This window comes from Camelina sativa, chromosome 13, assembly GCF_000633955.1.
Source record: "Camelina sativa cultivar DH55 chromosome 13, Cs, whole genome shotgun sequence".
Taxonomy (NCBI): domain Eukaryota; kingdom Viridiplantae; phylum Streptophyta; class Magnoliopsida; order Brassicales; family Brassicaceae; genus Camelina; species Camelina sativa.
This window is the reverse complement of record NC_025697.1, coordinates 6,719,621-6,738,789: the sequence shown is the minus strand read 5'-3', so window position 1 is coordinate 6,738,789 and position 19,169 is coordinate 6,719,621. Positions and strand designations below refer to the sequence as shown.

Below are 19,169 nucleotides of genomic sequence, written 5' to 3'. Positions count from 1 at the left end.
CAATTGAATTAAAAAAAAAAACTCACAGTTTCTCCAAAAGCATATCAGTCATCTGAATCCGAAAAGGATCAGCTGCATCCATTTGTTTCATTATATTCGTCAGTTTCTGCACCATCCTACACAATCCTGAATATCTGCCAGAAACCAGTCTCAATGATCAGTAAAAAAAATACCATTGTTCCATCAAAAAACACTGAAACCAAAAAAGAAGAATAAGCAGAACAGAGCATTATATATATATAAAGGAACGAACTTTTTGTAATCGTCACGAGAGCCCATATGGTATCGATACGTTATCTCGTTATCCCGTTGCGCTCCCTCTCTTTTCCATTCTAAGAAATTAACTTTCTTCAGAAGCGTCTTCTCGTGGCGCTTGAGCTTCCTCATCTCTGGAACGGTTTCTGAGGATATAAAGCAAATTATAGCGAAATTAGGGTTTTTATTTCTTCCACTAACTCAGATCAAAATTAAATCAATAAAACCTTAATTACAATCTAATAGGAATAATTGTTCCACGAGTAAAATCCAAGTAGTTTACCTGGGACAGATTAAGCGGCGCGAGGCTCAGATGAAGGATGAATAAACAAGCAAACGGCGGTGAGGTCTTTTGGGGATGATGAGCAGAAAGAAAGAAAATGCTAAAACCCTAAATTAGCAGAGGACCAATCAACACACAGAATTAAAACCCTATTATGGTCGAAGGAGAAGAAGTGTGTAAAAGGGCCTTAAGCAAAACTAATTTAACTTGAGCCCTTTTCAACTTCTAATACTGGGCCTTTAAAGCCCATATAAAATTATCTTACTTTTGTGTGGGATGGATAATAAATACATAGTACTCTACTCTCTCACTAGGAAACGAATTCAAGGGTGTTCGTGTTTTGAAAGATCGGAACTATTCAATAGCTCTTGTTAGAGAGGGAAAAAAAAAGCAGCTATTTCTATCACTTGGCATCGTAAGAAAAAAACAATTTAATCATTTCTCTACCGTAAAATTTCTATCGTCTCGTCGCTATATATGATCAGGGCCCCCGGGTTCCATGCTTTCTTATTACAACACTGCATAATATCGAAACAGGGGTCCCAATTAATAATACACCATACTATACAGCATTTTTCTTCACAGAGTACATAATTTCTAGAATATCTCTCGATAACAACCAAAAAGGTTGAAATCCAATGCACACGTATACACAACGCACACGCACGCATGGGTTTGAAAGTTGTGACTATTAAGACTTATTATTTAGCCACCGACACCGATTTCGTGGGCATACATTACTAATAACAATAGAGGTATGTTAAGGTAAACAGACATGCTAAATTGCTAATTGTTTTTGTTTTGAGAAAGAACATACATGCTAATATATTGTTGATTCCCTTTTTTTTTATCTTACACTACTAAACATGATGCGTTTAAGATATCTCTTCAAAGTTAATTGGTTCCTTTACAAATTAAACGTGTTGGTTCTGTTTCAAGCATAAACGTAACTGAAGAAACGTCTCTCTTTTTGTTGTGTTTTGTTCGTTTCTTGATTTTAAATATACTTCTGTTAGCTTTGATTATCGTTAAGATATCGTTAATGCCTTTGGTTATGTAACTTACCTTTCTAGTATTTGTCTTCTTTTTTTATCGTGCCTTTGTGAGGACAGATTTTCATTATAAATGTTACTTAAAACACTTAGACATCAAAACTTGTGAATGACAAATCCTATTAAATTTATATACTGAAATAGAAATGACGAATTTAAATTAAACCTGGTGGATATTTACACGCTTTTCTCTCTTTGATTTTCTTAAACTCTCTTATGAAACGACAATTACAACATACAGTACTTGATTAGTTTTAGAAAATTCTTTTAAAGTTTTAGATTTCCCATTGGAAACAATGTATTCTTTTATTAGAAAAATGAAATAAATAATTAAGTCCGACAGCAATGTAAAGTCCGATGTCGGTGGTATGTATATGGTCATAGAAAATAACGTACATTAATTTTGCTTAAGCAAATCATTTCTAATCGAATTCTTCTTCTATCACCAAATGAAAAGAAATAAATATATTCAAGCGTATATATTAAATTAAAAGATGCTGTCAAGTCATATCGTGACAATTGGCGTTTACTTAATTTCCAATATAAATATATATTAATCGATGTTACACGATTTGATATAAATAACAATCGTTTTCGAATAGCAAACATGAATGAGATTGATCTTGATTTTGTGACCGAACATCATCATCTTTATATAATGCTGATATAATGCTGTGTTTTAATTTTTGCTTATTTTTAAAATAATAAACAACCTGTTCTTAACTTCACTTCTACACGTGTACGAGTTTTAGATTTATAAAAAAAATTGTCTTTACAAAATGGAAAAGAATACATTGTTTTCTAAACCTGGGCGGCTAGATCATTGCTTAAAGCTTTTATTAAACTGCCGGTGCTACTGGATGATATCTTTGGTTAGTCACTTTCACATGTTTAATGAATTTAAAGTTTTATAGATACAACCGAAATAAACTTTTAAAAGTCGTCAACAAACACACATGCAAAAAAATAGTTGATAGGTTGCAAATAATTTATCAGTTGAGTTACTAACGATCTGAAAATAATTTAATTAATTTCTAAATTTCATTTTTTTTTTGGATTTACAAGTGTTCGTTAGTTGTGTAAATGTTTTTTTTTCTTTGTTTAAAGCATATTTATATTGATTTTAAAATATGGAGGTACGTTAAGGATTTTGTTTGTTTGTTTGCTTGTTTTGTATTTTTATTAATTAGAGAGATTCTTGAAAATTATTAAAATATCTACCTTAATTCAAGCCTCATAAATTAAATAACACAAAATTAGTTTATATTTTTAAAATCTTAAATAAATAGAACGTGGATCGAATTAAAATCTTTAATACATAGTGAACAAGACAAAAATTGTGAATAAACTTTTTTAAAAGAAAGGAAAATCCAATTTTAAGACCATATTCTACTAATGGTTGCTTTTTTAGAAAAAGTTTAAAATGTATCTATTTGTGTTTATTACTTGGTTCATGAAGAAACATATTAATTCCTTCTTATGCATACATCCACTCGTTTCCTATAAATACCCTTTAAATCTCCGTTTTTGACCCCAAAAGTAAAAAAACCTTACATTGAGAAAAAAAAAAAATGCTCATCAACCTTTTATTCTCTCAAAATAATACATAAATGTTTCTTATAAAAAATACACACGTTTTCGAAGTTTCGAATATCAGAATGCTGAAGATGATAATTCATTCGGCTCTGGACCAGGTTTATACCATACTTCAATCCAAATCAAGGTAACAAAGCTAGCTTAAGTATATTTTCATATAATATTTTGTTCTAGACCTTTTTAACGTTTAAACAATAAACGATACTACACTTCCCCTCCACAAACTTTATTTTTTAATATATACTATTAATATACGGGATTTTGGCAAATGACAACTGTGAGCACTGAATATAGTTGGTCCATCTATTTATGTAATTAATTTATTAGACATACTGTGTAGGCCTACTTTTTAAAATTTATTTTGCCGAATATTCATTGTTTATTTGGATCCTCCCTCTTTGACATTGCATGTCACAAACTGAGAGATCCTCAAGTCTAGTATATGCCCTTTTTGAACAATTGTAATTTATTTTTTATTTTTTATATATTTTATCATATAACCGACACAATATGAATCTTGCCTATTTACTCTCTGTTAGAGAATTGAATTTGATTTATTTCAATAAGAAAATATAAAAGCCAAATAGAGAAGCCGTAATGATATAATCCAGTAAAAAAATTCTTGTTTCCGATTTCTTTCTCAGAAGAAGAAGAAAATATTATCATCAATTTATTTTCTGAAATTATTAAGTTAAAAAATAACAATAATCAACATGAAACTAAAACTGCATGAGTTGGTTAACTACGATCATTAATAGCTTGAATTCATTTTGTCAATTAAAATTTTGTTTTTTTTTTTGTTTTCTCTGATCATCAACTTTTTAAAATGATTGGGTTAATTCCGATCAGGTCTACACATAATTTTAAATAAGTTCGATAAAATTGGCAGTTACGTTAACTTGTGGATTAGTTTTTGCTTAACGACATACAATTAGTTTGGAGGCAAAGGTCTCTTGCCAATGTGGTTTAGATATAACAGAAACTTTGTTATTATAACTTCCAAATATTTTAGTATATCCCACTGTGAAAATAAAACTTATTAAATAGGTTGAATGTATTTGGTCAACCAAATTTCGTTCCATTAAAATTTATATCCAAAATACATACATAGTGCGTATATATATTATACATATATTGTTTACTAACATTTTCTTAGTTTATTTTTTAATAAAGGTCTACTTTGGCTATGTATTATTAGATTAAAAAAAAAAAATTGCAAAGAAGAATAAAAAATACAAATTTACAATACTAGTATAGAGGTAAAAAAAGATATATATATATATATTAGTATTAAAAAAAAAAATCTATATAAATGAAAGTTTTTTGCCGACAAAAAAGAGAAAACCTAAAGACTGCCCTTTTTTATTTTATTTTTCCCCAACACCGATCAATATCATCATCTCCCCTATATCTCCGACGTCCTTCATCTTCATTCTCCGGTCAACACCCCGACCAGGTTTTTGACTGAGAGTCTCACGCCAAAAATAAAAATAAAAACATTCACCACGAATATATTTTGTTCGTGCTGCAATTTCGAGAGAGTGGTGTATTAAAGGATTCGATCGCCATTGCTGAATTTTCAAAACCTTCCTACCCTCTCATATTTTTTTTTTTTTTGAAGAAGTGTGAGCTTCGTTCAATTGAGATCTTCTTCTGGGTCTTTGCTGAAGAGAGTTTAAAGCTGTCCTTTATTCTCGACTCTTTAATTAAAAAAAAAAAACTTGAGAGATTCCTTCTTCTCTTATTTTTTTTAATTTAGAGCAAGATCTGAGTTTTAGTCAGGTTAAAGATCGTGGCTTTACTTTAAAAAAAAAAAAAAAAAAATCCTGGGTTTCTCGAGGTGTGATTAATGCACACTGTGTTGTGTTTGTGTGGAGATTACATTTTCTCTGAGTGTTATTAGCAGTCATAATTAAAAAAAAAACTTAGCATTTGTTTATTGTTTTTAATTTTCCTTTAAGTTGAAGAAGCTGTGGTTTAGTTTTAACTACCCTTTTAAGTGTTCGATGAAATTCCTCTGAGAGTTTTTTTGGGGAACTGTGAGAGTTTGGGGTTGGTGGAGGGGTGATTTGGAGAATTTTTTTTAAAAAAATGTGTAAAATGGAGAAGTTTCTTTACCACAGGAAACTTTGGGAGATGAATGTTAAGCTTTTAGGTGAGAGCAAAGTTGAGAAACTCAAGAACTCTTTTGTTTCGAGGCCTCGTATGAGTTTATGGATGATTCGTGCTGTTACCGTCTTGTGGCTTTGGAGCTGTTTCGTTCATTTGATGGCTTTGGGTGAGATGTGGGGACCTAGATTGTTTAAAGGTTGGCCTTCTTGTTTCAATCACAATGGTTTGTCTTCTCCCGTAGATATGACGTCTCTCCCCACTAAAATTGCCCTTCCTCCTAAAAGTAAGTTTCTTTAGACCACAAGATTTTAGTGATTGGCGAATTTTTTGTGGTTGATTTGAATAATGGTAACTGATCTTTTGTTTTTCCTTCTCAGGGGTATATGTGAACAATGGTTATCTTATGGTTTCCTGCAATGGAGGACTCAATCAGATGCGAGCAGCGGTGAGATGAGAACCAAAACCATTGGAATTTGCTTCTCTTTTTGCAAAAAAAAAGATTCATCGTTTAGTCAATATATAAATTAACTTTGTTTTTGGTCTGCTTTTTACAGATATGTGATATGGTAACTATTGCAAGGTACATGAATGTCACACTAATTGTGCCGGAGCTTGACAAGACCTCCTTTTGGAACGATCCAAGGTAGGTGATATATGTCTCTTCATCACTCTCACTTGAAGCTTCTTTGTGAACTCGATTTTTCTTAATATGATTTCTTCTTCGGGGCAGTGAGTTTAAAGATATATTCGATTTGGATCACTTCATAAGCTCGTTAAGAGATGAAGTTCGGATACTCAAAGAGTTACCTCCAAGGCTTAAGAAAAGGGTTGAGCTTGGAGTGTACCACGAAATGCCTCCTATTAGTTGGTCAAACATGTCTTACTACCAAAATCAGGTTAGTTTTCTAAGTCTGTTCTTTTGGTTTGACGTTAGTCCTCACTTTTGTTTTTATACCTAAACCATTATACTAATTTTTCAAACTTATACATATATCTGGAAACAGATTCTTCCACTGGTGAAGAAACATAAGGTCTTACATCTGAACAGAACGGATACTCGACTTGCTAATAATGAACTGCCTGTGGAGGTTCAGAAGCTGAGGTGCCGAGTAAATTTCAACGGGCTTAAGTTTACTCCTCAGATTGAGGAATTGGGTAGACGAGTAGTCAAGATTCTGAGAGAGAAAGGTCCCTTTCTCGTCCTGCATCTCAGATATGAAATGGACATGTTAGCATTTTCCGGTTGCTCACATGGTTGCAACCCTGAGGAAGAAGAAGAACTAACAAGAATGAGGTACATAAAAACGCCCGAAAAATCTTCTTGCTTTTTGGTTCTGACTTTGATGGATATATTAATCTGAATTATCTTCGTCTGGCAGATATGCTTATCCATGGTGGAAAGAGAAAGTTATAAACTCTGAGCTGAAGAGGAAAGATGGCCTTTGCCCTTTAACTCCTGAGGAAACTGCTCTCACGTTGACCGCGTTGGGTATTGACCGAAATGTTCAAATTTACATAGCTGCTGGAGAAATCTATGGTGGTCAAAGGCGGATGAAGGCTTTAACAGATGCTTTTCCAAATGTGGTAAGTAGTCATTTCACTTTTTTGAAAATTTTCCAAACTTATATCTTCCATTGACTCCATTATCTTAATTAACTCAGGTCCGGAAAGAAACCCTACTCGAACCCTCTGATCTGGATTTTTGCCGGAACCATTCATCTCAAATGGCTGCACTTGATTACCTAGTGGCTCTTGAGAGTGATATATTTGTTCCAACTAACGATGGCAACATGGCTAGAGTCGTTGAAGGTCATCGCAGGTGAACTATAGTTATCTATCTTCTTCTTCTTCGTTCTTCCAATATTTATCATCGCGAGGCTAACACCAACTTTTTCAGATTCTTGGGGTTCAAGAAAACAATTCAGCTGAACAGGAAGTTCCTAGTTAAGCTGATAGATGAGTATACTGAAGGATTGTTGAGTTGGGATGTATTTTCATCCTCGGTGAAGGCGTTTCACTCTACTCGAATGGGAAGCCCAAAGAGACGGTTAGTGATTCCCAATAGACCAAAGGAAGAAGACTACTTCTATGCCAACCCGCATGAATGTTTGCAGCTGTTAGATGAACCATTGAGAGTCATTTGAGGGATGTGACTACACCATTGGGGAGAGAACAGCTGAAATATCGGGTCAAAAGCTCTAATTTACTACAGTCTGAAAGAGAGTGAGTTTTACAGATTGAAGTTATTTAGGGTTCTTGGTGCAGAGATTTCTGAAAGAGCTTCCATGGATGAACCAGAAGAAATGATTGTTGAAGCTTACATTGTAAAGTTTGGCATCCATGGCCTTGCCAGTTTTGTTAGCTAAATAAAAAAAGTGCCATTTTATGTAATTAAACCTTGGTTACAGTTAAAGATATATATTTCAGATTATTTATACTCTCTTTTGATAAAATTAATCCCAATATGTTTTACATGAATTTTTTCAATATCTAGCAACTAGCAAGTGTTAACTATACAATGAAAAACATATTTTAGTGAAGGAAGAATTCAGATAAATCAAATAACCAATAACAAACAAAGAAGATACATTAATCCACTTCTTGAGTTTGGATGATCAATTAAAATTTTAAGATTTTTTCTTTTGGTAGTTACTGAAAAATACAGTCCATGTTTCTTTTTGTCGACTTTAAGTTATAAAATTGTGACTACTATATACACTGGTTAGTATAAATAAGATCACTAATTGTCACCTACTTATTCAATATGCTCCACTACCTTAACACTTAAAAGAGTGGAATCCGCCCCTATTTTATTGGTTACTAGTACAAGATCACTAATTATTTTCACCTATCTTTTTGTGCTGAAAACTACTTTGGGTTCAAAAGTTCAAAGCCAACCAAAACACTTCAAGTTTTGCAATCATTTTGAGAAGTGATAACTGATAACAAATGGAAAATGGCCCTGACTCACTAACCCATTATGTCTTACTTTAAGGAAATCAAACCATATTATATATCTCGAAAAAAATACACATTATTTTCAAGAGCTGAATATATATAGTTTCTTTCAAGTGTATTCGAGGGATCCAAGAGAGAAAAATAACTATTCTAGTCATAATTATACAAGTGATCCAAGAAATATCCAATAGCTTTTGAATTTATCAACGGGTGATCCAAGAAATTCCATTTAACTAATCAAAGTTTGTAGAGGTTCTTAATCTTATCGATATTAAAACTCATTAGTTTTTTTTTTTTTTTTGATAACTCATTAGTTTTACAAGATACTTATACTTTCTCTCATCTGTATATATATATATATATATATATTTCAGTATATGATTATCTATCGTTTTTACTAAATGAAATTTACATCAGTATAACAAGATGGTAATGTGACATGATGTTTTGAGCCGTTTGGACTTTGGATATGTCTCCCTAGCTATAGTTTTGTTTTTTTGTCAACAACTCCTTTTAATTGCACAATGATTAGAATTAATATTGTTGGATCCACCGAGACACATTGCTTTCGCAGCACAACAAGTACACATAAAGTGGATGAAGATATACTTCTTAATTAATGGGTTTTTAAAATAGGTGACTATTGTTTCTCTCGAGTTTAATTAGTTTGTGTTGATCATTTGATTTTACATGTTTTAAACTTTTCTGTAAATCCGGGTTTGGATTTCTGAATTCCCTTTTAGATCTTCGGTAATGATTTTTCGGATTGAAATTTGCACAACATAAAAAGTAACCGTAGTACTCAGAATTGAAGAACAAAACATATATTTAGTTAAAAGAGTTTTTGGAAAAGAAGGAAGAAGAGCGGGGGTGAGTATGGAGTTTATATAGGTGGTTAACAGCTGCAAAACCTCAATTCTCAAAAACTNTTTTTTTTTTTTTTTTTTTTTTTTTTTTTTTTTTTTTTTTTTTTTTTTTTTTATGGAAGAAGAGGAAATCTCTACATTTTGAGACTCATGTGGTGGTGGTAATATATACAAAAAATAATTCCTCACTAAAGAGTTAAATTGTTATCGTATGGTTCCTATCTTGATGATCCTCTTCTTTAACACCAGCCAATAACCCTAACTCAACATGCTGATCCTTAATCCTGCTCATAACCCTTGACAGATCTTCCTCATAACCAACACCAAACGATGAAGACATCGTGTCCTGTCTTCTTCCTCTAGACCGACTTTGTTTGATCTTTAGTATGAACTGTGTCACTTCTCCAATGGATGGTCTTTTTCTTGGTGTCTTGTGCACACACCTGTTTGCAATCTTCGCCAGTAACCTCACTTCTTCAATGCTTGCATTTCCCACTAGTTTCTGATCCAGTATTTCGTCGATACCATCTGGACTCATCGAAGCCTGCTCATCAAGAAAACATAATCAATGATCACTGAGTTTTGGGGTCCTTTTGTTTGGTTTCTCCGGTTTAATTCTAAACTTACCAGGTTGATGTATTCCATCAGATTCTGTTGGGGGTGGATTGCAGTAATGAGCTCAAGAATAATGACACCAAAACTGTAAATGTCGCTCTTCATCGTGTATTTTTTAGTTGAAATATACGTTGGATCCATGTATCCGTGAGTACCCTTCAATCCCGAAGTCATTCTATCCAAAACCATCTCTTTCGACAATCCAAAATCCGCAACCTATACAAAAAAAAAAAGAACAAACCAAATTTTAAAAATTTGACTAATCAGTTTTGAGTAAGCGTATGAGATACTTGCTCTCTCACCTTTGCTCTCATAGAGTGATCTAACAATATGTTTGCTGACTTAAGATCACGGTGAATAACTGGCGGCACTGCCCCTTCGTGAAGGTATTCAATTCCGTGGGAGATGTCAAGAGCGATTTGAAGCCGCTCTTCCCAATTCAAGACTTGCATCTCTTCACCTGAAAAGCAAAGTAGAAAATCTTATGAAACAAACACTAGAGTGATAAATTTCTTGCTGCGACTTATACCGATAGAAGAAAACAAAAGGCGACTCACCACCATACAAAAGATTCTCCAAACTTCCGTTACTCATGAACTCATAGATCAACATCCGGTGATTCTTATCAACACAGTATCCTATCAAGTTCACAAGATTCCGGTGATGCAGCCTCCCAAGTAAAGATACCTGGAAACAAGAACCCCCAACACTGCTCTATTATCTCCAATATGAATGGACCATGGAAATGAACAGGATCGGTTACACTTACCTCGGTTTGAAACTCTCTATCTCCTTGACTTGAATTAGAGGCATGAACTTTCGCTGCAGCTAATCCTCCATTAGGCATAACCGCTTTGTAGACAGGACCAAAAGATCCTTGTCCTAGAACGGTTGTGAAATTTTGTGTTGCTTTCTGAATATCCCTAAAGAACTTTCAGACCATAAGCTACTACAACCTAATATCAAATTTCATGCAAACTCAAGCATTGGACAGAATACTAACTTGTAGTGATATCTAGGTATGCCGGATGCAGATACAGTGAGATCTTTGTTATGGTTGTTCCACCATGGCTGATGTTGAGTGGGTGCTGCGTTCTCAGGAGGCTGTACCGATGCTGTATTTGAGCTATCATCAGAGATTACTACGCCTCTTTTAGCAGTGTGAACAGGTAGAGTCGGGGTATTCTGTTCATTAGCGCATCGCCTAAGGCGAGAGTGGTGCTTATACCATTTTATGGCCAAGAACAAGATCAGAGCGAGCAAGAGACCAAGTGCAAGCCCAACCGAAATGCCAATCACTACCAAATCACTCCTATTCACCATTTTGATATAAATTTTATAAAACCATAAGGGAATTGAATTCAAAGATGTAATCTTTGGTTTCTGACAAAACTTTCCTGCAAAATTTAAATTTTACAATTAAGGTTTTGCATCATGAAGCAGTATACACATTGTTATTAGACATATAATTAAAAATCATTCAAGATGATCATCATGCAGACATTGTATATAAACTCTAAACTAGCTAACCCAAAGTTACAAACATAGCCAAATAGGTAAACGCTAACTGAAGCTAATACAGCAGACGAGAACAAGCAACAAGAACTTTTTAAAACATGACAGATACTAAACTCACAATCATAACTGAATTAACTCAATAGCACAAGCTTCTCATAAATGAAATGTTTGCCACTTCCAAAAGTGGGAATGAGCATATAAAAATTCAATTTTTCTTTCCTTCAAATTCTAAGTGATCATCTTCTCTGTAAACTAGATCGAGATCCCACTTTTTTTTTTCCTTTTTTAGATGAAACCCAAGAGTTAACACCCAATAAAAATCAGAAATTGTTTTTGAGTTTCATAGATTCAAAGCCCCCAAAAAACACAAATTGTTTCTCTAACACTACTGAACTCAGAGAAAATTCAAGAACTTTCAATGTTCCCTGTCAACTAAAATAGGTCAAAATCTACTGGGTTCGATCAAAATCGTGAAAAAAAAAACAACCCAGAAGAGAAGCCTTTTTTACATACCAAGACATTGCAAAATCAAAATCCGAAGAGCAGCAAAAAGCCATCATTGAACATTCTTCTTAACACATACCTAAGAGCCAAAAGAAAGCGAAAGAGCAAAGAAGATCTAGGCTGAAAATGAAATTTTATACTCCAGTTTCCTATAATTATTAGTTTCTTCTAGTAGGCTTAAATGAATGGGTGCTTTTATAGCATTACAAAAGTTAAGTCCCTAATCAATTTGCACAACAACAAAATTAACCATAATGCAAGAACAATAAAAATCTTACTAATTTTTTGAAATGGTGGACTAATTATCTTACATTCACATTTTTATCCTTTACGCAAACAATAGTTAACCATTAATTATATTTATATATAATATACTTTTTTTCTTTGGGTTTAGGTGAATGATTTGAACTTTTGAAGCATGAAAACCAAATTGGCATACAATAAAAATAAAAGTTGGACATCAAGTTGGTGTGCGCAAAATGATATAAAATAATTGAGTTTTCTTATTTAATAGTAGTAGTTCACAATTGATGACTTGACCAAATCCATCCAGCTTGAGCTTGGTTTGCTTTTATCTTCTCCCTTCAAATATATCCAAAACAGTTAGATAGTTATGTCATATATACATCTATTTTTTTTTCATAATGGGAAATGTAATTCAAAATTGACAATATTGGCAACCAATATTTTTATCTTTCATTCTATTCATATGGAATTACTAAGTCGAATATGGGAACTTCGAAAACTTTTCAAAAACTAAAGACAATACAATCACTCTAAAAGTTCAATAGAAGATGTAAATAAGAAATATACTAATATTCAGCATTACATGATATACGTCCATTTTCTGATTTTAACAAACTTATATTAAATAAAACTGAAGGAACAATAATAGGTAACAGACAAGGGTCAACTAGTGACCATTAGGCAAGCCATTGTGAACCGGAGTTCTTTTCCTTGGCTTCACGGGTGAAGGATATTCGTGCTTCATCAGATGATCGACCTCTCTCTCGAAATGATCTCTCCATATTGAATCTTCCAACGATCTTGCTACATTTCTGGCTTCAATCGGTTCCATAGCTGTTAACTGCCTCAAATATACCAAATTAAGAAGATTATATTGGTTAATACTAATGATGAATCATTTTTAAAAGTATCCCAATCCGGATAAGCTGAATCAACCCAGTTCAAACAACAAGAAAACAGAATAACTGATGTCAAAAAAAAAAATGTTAACTAAATAATTTTTGTTCAAACATAAAACCAAATGTTATATGTAATTACCTTCCGTCCCATCGAGAGATCTCCATTGCTCGATCCACCTACATATGAATATATAATTTATATTGTCTTAAAATAAAAATTGTAACTCATTTACATATATAGTTTATCCTAAAATTGTAGTTTTAGGATGATGGATCTAATGCGAATACAACATTTACATACCTAGAAAAGTCGTTTAGTCGCTGTAAATATATATATATATATATATATATGTATGTGTCTCTTGTGCACATTACATATATGCATGCACGAAGAGATCAGCATATGTCTACTATATAATTTTATATAGTCAAGCTAGCATATTAATTAGAATTAGAATCATGCAATTAAATATGCATATATATGCATGATCATCAACATCATATAACCATCAAAATATAATGAGTAGATTCAAACCTCGAGGCCTTTGAAGAAGAAGAAGAAGAATGATGAAGAAAACCCCTAAAACGATGGTCGTCAACTTCAGACTTGTCTGCTTCATATTATATCTTTGGTCGATGGTCGTTTTTATTCGTTTCTTTTGTAAAGTTTGTATCAGTTATTCAACGTTTGGCGTTAAGGATTGATGTTATACAAAAGATAAGGGCTTTGTGCTGTTCTGGTTGTGTTAAAACAAGAGGCTAGCTAGGGTTTAATTTCCGACAAAAAAAGATACTTCTCCTTGGTAATTGCAAAGGAGGTTAATTAATTAAAGAAGTATTTATGGAGAAACTAAAAACGAAAATACTACTACAAATTAACGTCATTTCAGATTTCAGATAATTGTTTTGGAAAAACTGAAGCGAGTCTTGTTTCATTGGCGATGATTATGCTTGTAGTTGGTATGTATATGAAATGTTTAATCAGTAGGGTTAATATATAAGTTTCGAAGATAATCTCAATCTTTAAAATGGAAAATAGAAAGTATAATTATTTGATCGACTGAAAACTAATAAAATTGGTGGTTGTTTACGGTTTCTGAACAAGTCTTATTCCTTTTTAAAACCCCAAAAGATCCCTTTCAATCATCGATTTGCTAAATGATATGCTTTGGTGGTCCATTTTATAATCAATACTATTATACAGTAAATTATTACTATACTTAACATCGAAGTTGATATATTCTTTTTGAGACACGAGGACGAGTTCTCCGATTCTGGTCCTCCTTGAAAACCTTCACAAATTCAATAATTTGTATTTTAATTAACACCATGTGTTTTCAAATAATACTTAATCATTAATTATCTGCCTTTAAAAAACAAATAATAATCCCAAATGATATTAACTTCTAAATTCTAATGAAACATAAATGGATCATGGAAATTTCACTAAACCCAATGACTCAGGCCACATAACAGGCCCATTAGACTACTTAGATCCATAAACTATGAAACGGTTTTGACTTTTGAGTTTTGACTTTTGAGTTTTGACACATACAAATGATGTGAAAACCATCATTACAATATTACATACGTGACAGAGCCGTCGTCAATTGTATTTTTCTATCAGAATACAGAAGCTATGACTCTATGAGCAGACCATCAATGACTAGAATACAGATCTACAAAAAAGGTAGGTTTAGGGGTAAGCTCCTCCAAAAAGCTGTCTCTATAGGAAAGAAGAAGAAAAGAGTAGGAAATTAAAAGAAGCCGTAAATGAAAAAAGAACAAATCTTTTTTAGAACAGTAACAGTTAACCACTACACTCCATGAGATCATTTAGCACGACCAGTTCCTCCTCTGAACCCATACACGGTCTCATATGTCACCTAAGTCATGTCTCTCTTTCTCTCTCTATGATCTTTACCTGTACTGTATGTATATATAACCCGGTTTTGGTACACTTTTCATTCGGTTTAGAAAGTTTGTAAACGGTTACTCTCTCCCTTTCACTTTTTTCGGTTCGGTTTTGATCACTATCTGTTCGGGTAACTCTTTGGTTTGGTTTTCAAAATCGGTTAAAAAACAGAGTGGACACCTCTTGACTTAATTATATACACGTAAAATTGTTTTCTTGACAAGCTTATCTTAAGGGCCCAAAGACAAAGAGAAAGAGAAAGAGAAAGGGAGAGAGTAAGATAGTGACCAAGCATGAAGAGTTTGTTGATTTGTGTTGTGTTGTTAGAGCTTGTCTGGTTTGGCCATGGCCAATCTGAAGATGATCATCATCCTCTTGCTCCAGCTTTCTTTGTCTTTGGAGATTCCTTAGTTGATAGTGGAAACAACAATTACATTCCAACTCTCGCACGAGCTAATTATTTCCCTTATGGGATTGATTTTGGCTTCCCCACTGGCCGTTTCTGCAATGGCCGTACAGTTGTTGATTATGGAGGTACTGTAGTTGCTAAAGACTGACTAAAAGATCTTTTGATGAAGTTGGTTTCACATTTTTTAACTCATTTCTCACAATTTTCCTTCTAATGTAGCAACGTACCTCGGCTTGCCATTGGTGCCACCATACTTATCTCCTTTATCCATCGGGCAAAATTCCTTAAGAGGGGTCAACTATGCATCTGCAGCAGCTGGGATTTTAGATGAAACAGGACAACATTATGTGAGGATCAAGAAACTAAAACTCTTATAACAGAGAGCTTTAAATTTTTCTCCTTTTTTTTCAGACTTACCTTTGTTTTTTCAGGGAGCAAGAACTACATTTAATGGACAGATATCGCAGTTTGAGATTACAATAGAGTTGAACCTCCGGCGTTTCTTTCAAAACCCTGCAGATCTGAGAAAGTATCTTGCAAAATCGATAATTGGGATCAATATAGGAAGCAATGATTATATCAACAACTACCTTATGCCTGAGAGATACTCCACCAGCCAAACCTACAGTGGAGAAGACTACGCAGATCTCCTGATCAAGACTCTGTCAGCTCAAATATCAGTTAATCAAATGATCTTTTTTATAACTCTCCCAAAATCTCATAATAAATTATTCACAATAGTGATGCAGATTTTCATCTCATACTCAGAAAGTGTTAACTGTGATCTTTTACAAACATTTGGCAGAGACTATACAACTTAGGTGCAAGAAAAATGGTGTTAGCTGGGTCAGGACCATTAGGTTGCATACCAAGTCAGCTATCTATGGTAAGTGGCAACAAAAACAGCGGGTGTGTGACAAAGATCAACGATATGGTTTCCATGTTCAACATCCGTCTGAAAGATCTAGCAAATACTCTCAACACAACTCTTCCAGGATCTTTCTTTGTCTATCAAAACGTCTTTGATCTGTTTCATGATATGGTTGTGAACCCCTCAAGATATGGTAAATGACCTCAATCTCTATTTATTTCATAGGGGCTATACTCTAATTCTATATATTAGTACTGAGTTTTAGTTCTCCTTTCTGCAGGTCTTGTAGTATCAAACGAAGCGTGCTGCGGTAACGGGAGATATGGAGGAGCCTTAACATGCCTTCCGTTGCAGCAACCATGCTTGGATAGGCATCAATATGTCTTTTGGGATGCATTTCATCCCACAGAAACTGCCAACAAAATCATAGCTCACAATACCTTCAGCAAGTCTGCAAACTACTCCTACCCTATCAGTGTCTATGAATTGGCTAAACTGTAGAGAAATGTGTCTCAACGCTAAATTACCTCCTCATTTCATGATTTCCCCGGTTTTCTAGTTAGATGACATTAAGTATCGGATTTGTATGTAACAATTGCCCAAATCTTTAAGATCATATCTATATTCCGATGTTATAAGTTAAACCTTTCTCTTACTCATAAGTGTTAGCCAACAAGACGTTCTTGAACTAGCAGTCATTATTTGTAAAGGGAAGCTTAAATTACGATGTAGAAAAGGAAAATTCAGCATAGAATACTAAAATAAAGCATATATATATTTCATGTGGACGAGACAGGGATATAGATAAAGTTTTCATATCCAGTGAATGCTAATTTACAGAAAGCTAGAGACAAGTTTATCTTACAGTATTTTTCCCCCATACTGTTAAACATTGGTGAAGCATATCATTGCTGACGAGGTCTTCATCAACACTGAAGCTTAAAATGCTCTTCGATTTCATATCTCTGACATGTTGCTATGCAGCCAAATTGTAAATTTTCAAGAATGATGTGAGACAGACGATTACTTTATGGTTCAGTGGACAGATGCATCAAATCTTGGCTCATAAAAGCACACTTGGCTGTTGCATGACTGAAGAGCACAACCGGAAATCCAAGACCAAATCTTCTTATCCACATTGTATAGAAGACCTTTTCCTTGATTCCAGGACGTAAAGCAGATCAAATTATCTTGTCCAAAACACTCAAACCTCTCAGCAGAAAGTCTCAGAAGTGCTCGGAAGTATTTTGGTGGCATTCTACTTATCTCTACCCAAGAAACCTTTGTGTGATCAAGCTCCCATATCCTCATGCTTTGGAGGGTACTGTAGAGGCCAATCCTTCCTACGAGAAACAATCTCTTCTGAGTTCCAGCAACTAAATAACCATCCAATAAAGATCTTGGGAATTTTGCTGGAATGTGTTCCCATTGCCCTGTATCAAGCCGATACATCATTAAACCAAGAGGCGAAAGAGTTTCTAGATATAATCGGGAATCACAGTAAGCCATTTTTGAAGAGCATAAGTTCGCTGCAGGCATTATTTGATGTAAGGACCATTTGTCAGTTTTGGAATCATAAACTTCGGTAGGAAGTGACTTATCACCGTAAATATCATTTGTGGCTATAACTTTGAATGATTTCTCTGACCGATCTACGACCATAACCAATTGCCTTTGTTGGTTATAGTGCATACTCGGTAGAGTCCTCCAAGTCTGCATCAGAGGATTGCATACTAAAGTTCTGAAAGTTAGACCATCAAGACCAGAAAAGCAGACGAGACCACCTGAAGAACCAACCAACCAAAAAGCCCATGGAGGCAAAAACGTGAATGGAACTTTGTACCAAGTCTTCAACGGCAAGCTAAAAACCGAACATTGTGGAATCTGCGGCGAGTTCTTCCAAAAAGTGAGAAGACAAGGGCCATGAGATGACACATTTGAGTGAAACTTGAGAAAACTATTATCCTGAAGAATCAAGTTCCATTTCTTACAAACGGACCGGATCCGAAATATCATAAACGGCGGAAGCCTAGCTAAAATCTCGTTGAGCAAATCCTCTGGAAGCATTGCCCATATACCATCCTCCATCTGCACATCAGCAACAACTTGTTTACCAAATGAAGCCACTGTCTCTTCCTCAAAACCACGAGGTTTCGTCTTCACCACTTTCTGCCTAGAGGGACTCGTGTTTCTCGACCCAACTCTACCTAAAGGGCTAGTATTTCTCGATCCAGAACTCCTCAATGGTGAAGCTTGCTTCGATGAAGTACTCTCTTCATCTCCATTCTTCGTAGATGCAGAGCAAGCCAGCGACTTTACAGAATCCGATGACTTCTCTACACTACCCATCAACAATCCCCAAAATCCTAGACGCTCCATTCAAACTCAAATCCAAACCATTAGCTATACAACCTCAAGAAGATGACTCAGATTCCCAAAAAAAAAAAAATTATCACTTGATCATCAGCATTATCAGATCCTCGAGCAAAGAGCCAGGAGAAGAACAGAGAAGTGCCCACAAAGGAACTCAAAAACTGAGGCAGAAATCGATCGGAAGCTACGCAATCAGCTAGCCTGGAGTTTGAGCAAAGATTCTAACTTTGGATCAGTAATTAGTAATTTACCTCAAACCCATATTATGCAACAAGCTTCATCCTTTTGGGAATCCGATGACATAAATATGTAAATTTGCCAGCTGGGTTTTGTCTCGAGAGCAACGCGGAGAGAGAGAGAGAGAGAGAGAGAGAGAGAGACAATACAACATTTTTCTCTGTAGCTTCAGTTCCGAGGAAGGAAACAAATCGGGCTTGTCACTTCTCAGACTAAAGTTAAGGGGCTGATTTGTAATATATTAAAACTATAGAGGTGGAGAATATCAATTCGGAGAAATAGCAATCAGGTGTGAGTTACTTACTGTACGTGAATCCCAGCTAACATCCTATCACTGATAAACACGTACCTAGAAAGTCATATTTTTAGTCTGAATTTCATTTTCCTATACTGTATAATAATTAGAGTAATAAATCCAATTGATGATATTTTGTTGACCAAAAAGAAGAAGAAAAATTCA

General features: G+C 34.3%; 6 protein-coding genes across 10 annotated transcripts in view; 2 read left to right on the top strand and 4 right to left on the bottom strand.

The window, feature by feature from the left end:
• Positions 1-677, bottom strand: part of LOC104735595 (U3 small nucleolar ribonucleoprotein protein IMP3-like) — a 3,120-nt gene extending 2,443 nt beyond the window's left edge. Inside the window, exons 1-3 of one of the 3 annotated variants that reach the window (XM_010455417.2) lie at positions 483-677; positions 254-401; positions 27-134 (exon numbers count right to left, since the gene is read on the bottom strand). In XM_010455417.2, the coding sequence (XP_010453719.1) occupies positions 27-134; positions 254-387 (242 nt within the window). In that variant the 5' untranslated portion in view covers positions 388-401; positions 483-677. The remainder of the gene's footprint in view (positions 1-26; positions 135-253; positions 402-482) is intronic. The other 2 variants (XM_010455416.2, XM_010455415.2) reach the window with 2 other exon arrangements.
• On the top strand, positions 3,131-7,737 carry LOC104735594 (uncharacterized protein At1g04910-like). Of its 2 annotated transcripts, XM_010455413.2 has the most exons (9): positions 3,131-3,313; positions 5,310-5,581; positions 5,676-5,743; positions 5,853-5,941; positions 6,029-6,194; positions 6,303-6,592; positions 6,678-6,882; positions 6,960-7,117; positions 7,196-7,737. In XM_010455413.2, the coding sequence occupies exons 1-9, from the start codon at positions 3,201-3,203 to the stop codon at positions 7,440-7,442; spliced, it is 1,608 nt and encodes a 535-aa protein (XP_010453715.1). In that variant the 5' UTR covers positions 3,131-3,200; the 3' UTR covers positions 7,443-7,737. The 2 variants fall into 2 exon arrangements, with proteins under 2 accessions (XP_010453715.1, XP_010453716.1); XM_010455414.2 differs by lacking the exon at positions 3,131-3,313 and having other exon boundaries at positions 5,278-5,581.
• LOC104735593 (calcium/calmodulin-regulated receptor-like kinase 2) lies at positions 9,235-12,160 on the bottom strand. Of its 2 annotated transcripts, none has more exons than XM_010455411.2 (7): positions 11,769-12,160; positions 10,741-11,134; positions 10,507-10,660; positions 10,295-10,424; positions 10,040-10,197; positions 9,750-9,953; positions 9,235-9,666 (listed from the first exon to the last, which is right to left on the bottom strand). In XM_010455411.2, exons 2-7 carry the CDS (start codon positions 11,058-11,060, stop codon positions 9,319-9,321), a joined length of 1,314 nt encoding a protein of 437 aa, XP_010453713.1. In that variant the 5' UTR covers positions 11,061-11,134; positions 11,769-12,160; the 3' UTR covers positions 9,235-9,318. The 2 variants fall into 2 exon arrangements, with proteins under 2 accessions (XP_010453713.1, XP_010453714.1); XM_010455412.2 differs by having other exon boundaries at positions 11,839-12,160.
• Positions 12,491-13,713, bottom strand: LOC104735592. Its single transcript, XM_010455410.2, has 3 exons — positions 13,440-13,713; positions 13,044-13,081; positions 12,491-12,846 (listed from the first exon to the last, which is right to left on the bottom strand). The coding sequence occupies exons 1-3, from the start codon at positions 13,522-13,524 to the stop codon at positions 12,673-12,675; spliced, it is 297 nt and encodes a 98-aa protein (XP_010453712.1). The 5' UTR covers positions 13,525-13,713; the 3' UTR covers positions 12,491-12,672.
• On the top strand, positions 15,023-16,724 carry LOC104735591 (GDSL esterase/lipase 7). The gene is made up of 5 exons (XM_010455409.2): positions 15,023-15,353; positions 15,448-15,575; positions 15,660-15,908; positions 16,034-16,292; positions 16,380-16,724. The coding sequence occupies exons 1-5, from the start codon at positions 15,113-15,115 to the stop codon at positions 16,598-16,600; spliced, it is 1,098 nt and encodes a 365-aa protein (XP_010453711.1). The 5' UTR covers positions 15,023-15,112; the 3' UTR covers positions 16,601-16,724.
• LOC104735590 (F-box/kelch-repeat protein At5g15710) lies at positions 16,851-18,890 on the bottom strand. The gene has a single exon (XM_010455408.2). It carries the CDS (start codon positions 18,476-18,478, stop codon positions 17,135-17,137), a length of 1,344 nt encoding a protein of 447 aa, XP_010453710.1. The 5' UTR covers positions 18,479-18,890; the 3' UTR covers positions 16,851-17,134.

What these genes read in the sequence shown, in the direction of transcription:
- LOC104735591 (XM_010455409.2), top strand. Translation starts at nt 15,113, where the DNA reads ATGAAGAGTTTGTTGATTTGTGTTGTGTTGTTAGAGCTTGTCTGGTTT. An exon ending in ATGAAACAGGACAACATTAT is followed by an intron (nt 15,576 to 15,659) that starts GTGAGGATCAAG and finishes TTGTTTTTTCAG; the next exon opens with GGAGCAAGAACTACATTTAA. An exon ending in CTCTGTCAGCTCAAATATCA is followed by an intron (nt 15,909 to 16,033) that starts GTTAATCAAATG and finishes AACATTTGGCAG; the next exon opens with AGACTATACAACTTAGGTGC.
- LOC104735592 (XM_010455410.2), bottom strand. Translation starts at nt 13,524, where the DNA reads ATGAAGCAGACAAGTCTGAAGTTGACGACCATCGTTTTAGGGGTTTTC. An exon ending in TCTTCTTCAAAGGCCTCGAG is followed by an intron (nt 13,082 to 13,439) that starts GTTTGAATCTAC and finishes ATTCATATGTAG; the next exon opens with GTGGATCGAGCAATGGAGAT. An exon ending in ATCTCTCGATGGGACGGAAG is followed by an intron (nt 12,847 to 13,043) that starts GTAATTACATAT and finishes TATTTGAGGCAG; the next exon opens with TTAACAGCTATGGAACCGAT.
- LOC104735593 (XM_010455411.2), bottom strand. Translation starts at nt 11,060, where the DNA reads ATGGTGAATAGGAGTGATTTGGTAGTGATTGGCATTTCGGTTGGGCTT. An exon ending in ATACCTAGATATCACTACAA is followed by an intron (nt 10,661 to 10,740) that starts GTTAGTATTCTG and finishes AAAGTTCTTTAG; the next exon opens with GGATATTCAGAAAGCAACAC. An exon ending in ATCACTCTATGAGAGCAAAG is followed by an intron (nt 9,954 to 10,039) that starts GTGAGAGAGCAA and finishes TTTTTTGTATAG; the next exon opens with GTTGCGGATTTTGGATTGTC.
- LOC104735590 (XM_010455408.2), bottom strand. Translation starts at nt 18,478, where the DNA reads ATGGAGCGTCTAGGATTTTGGGGATTGTTGATGGGTAGTGTAGAGAAG.
- LOC104735594 (XM_010455413.2), top strand. Translation starts at nt 3,201, where the DNA reads ATGTTTCTTATAAAAAATACACACGTTTTCGAAGTTTCGAATATCAGA. An exon ending in TCAATCAGATGCGAGCAGCG is followed by an intron (nt 5,744 to 5,852) that starts GTGAGATGAGAA and finishes TGCTTTTTACAG; the next exon opens with ATATGTGATATGGTAACTAT. An exon ending in TGTCTTACTACCAAAATCAG is followed by an intron (nt 6,195 to 6,302) that starts GTTAGTTTTCTA and finishes ATCTGGAAACAG; the next exon opens with ATTCTTCCACTGGTGAAGAA.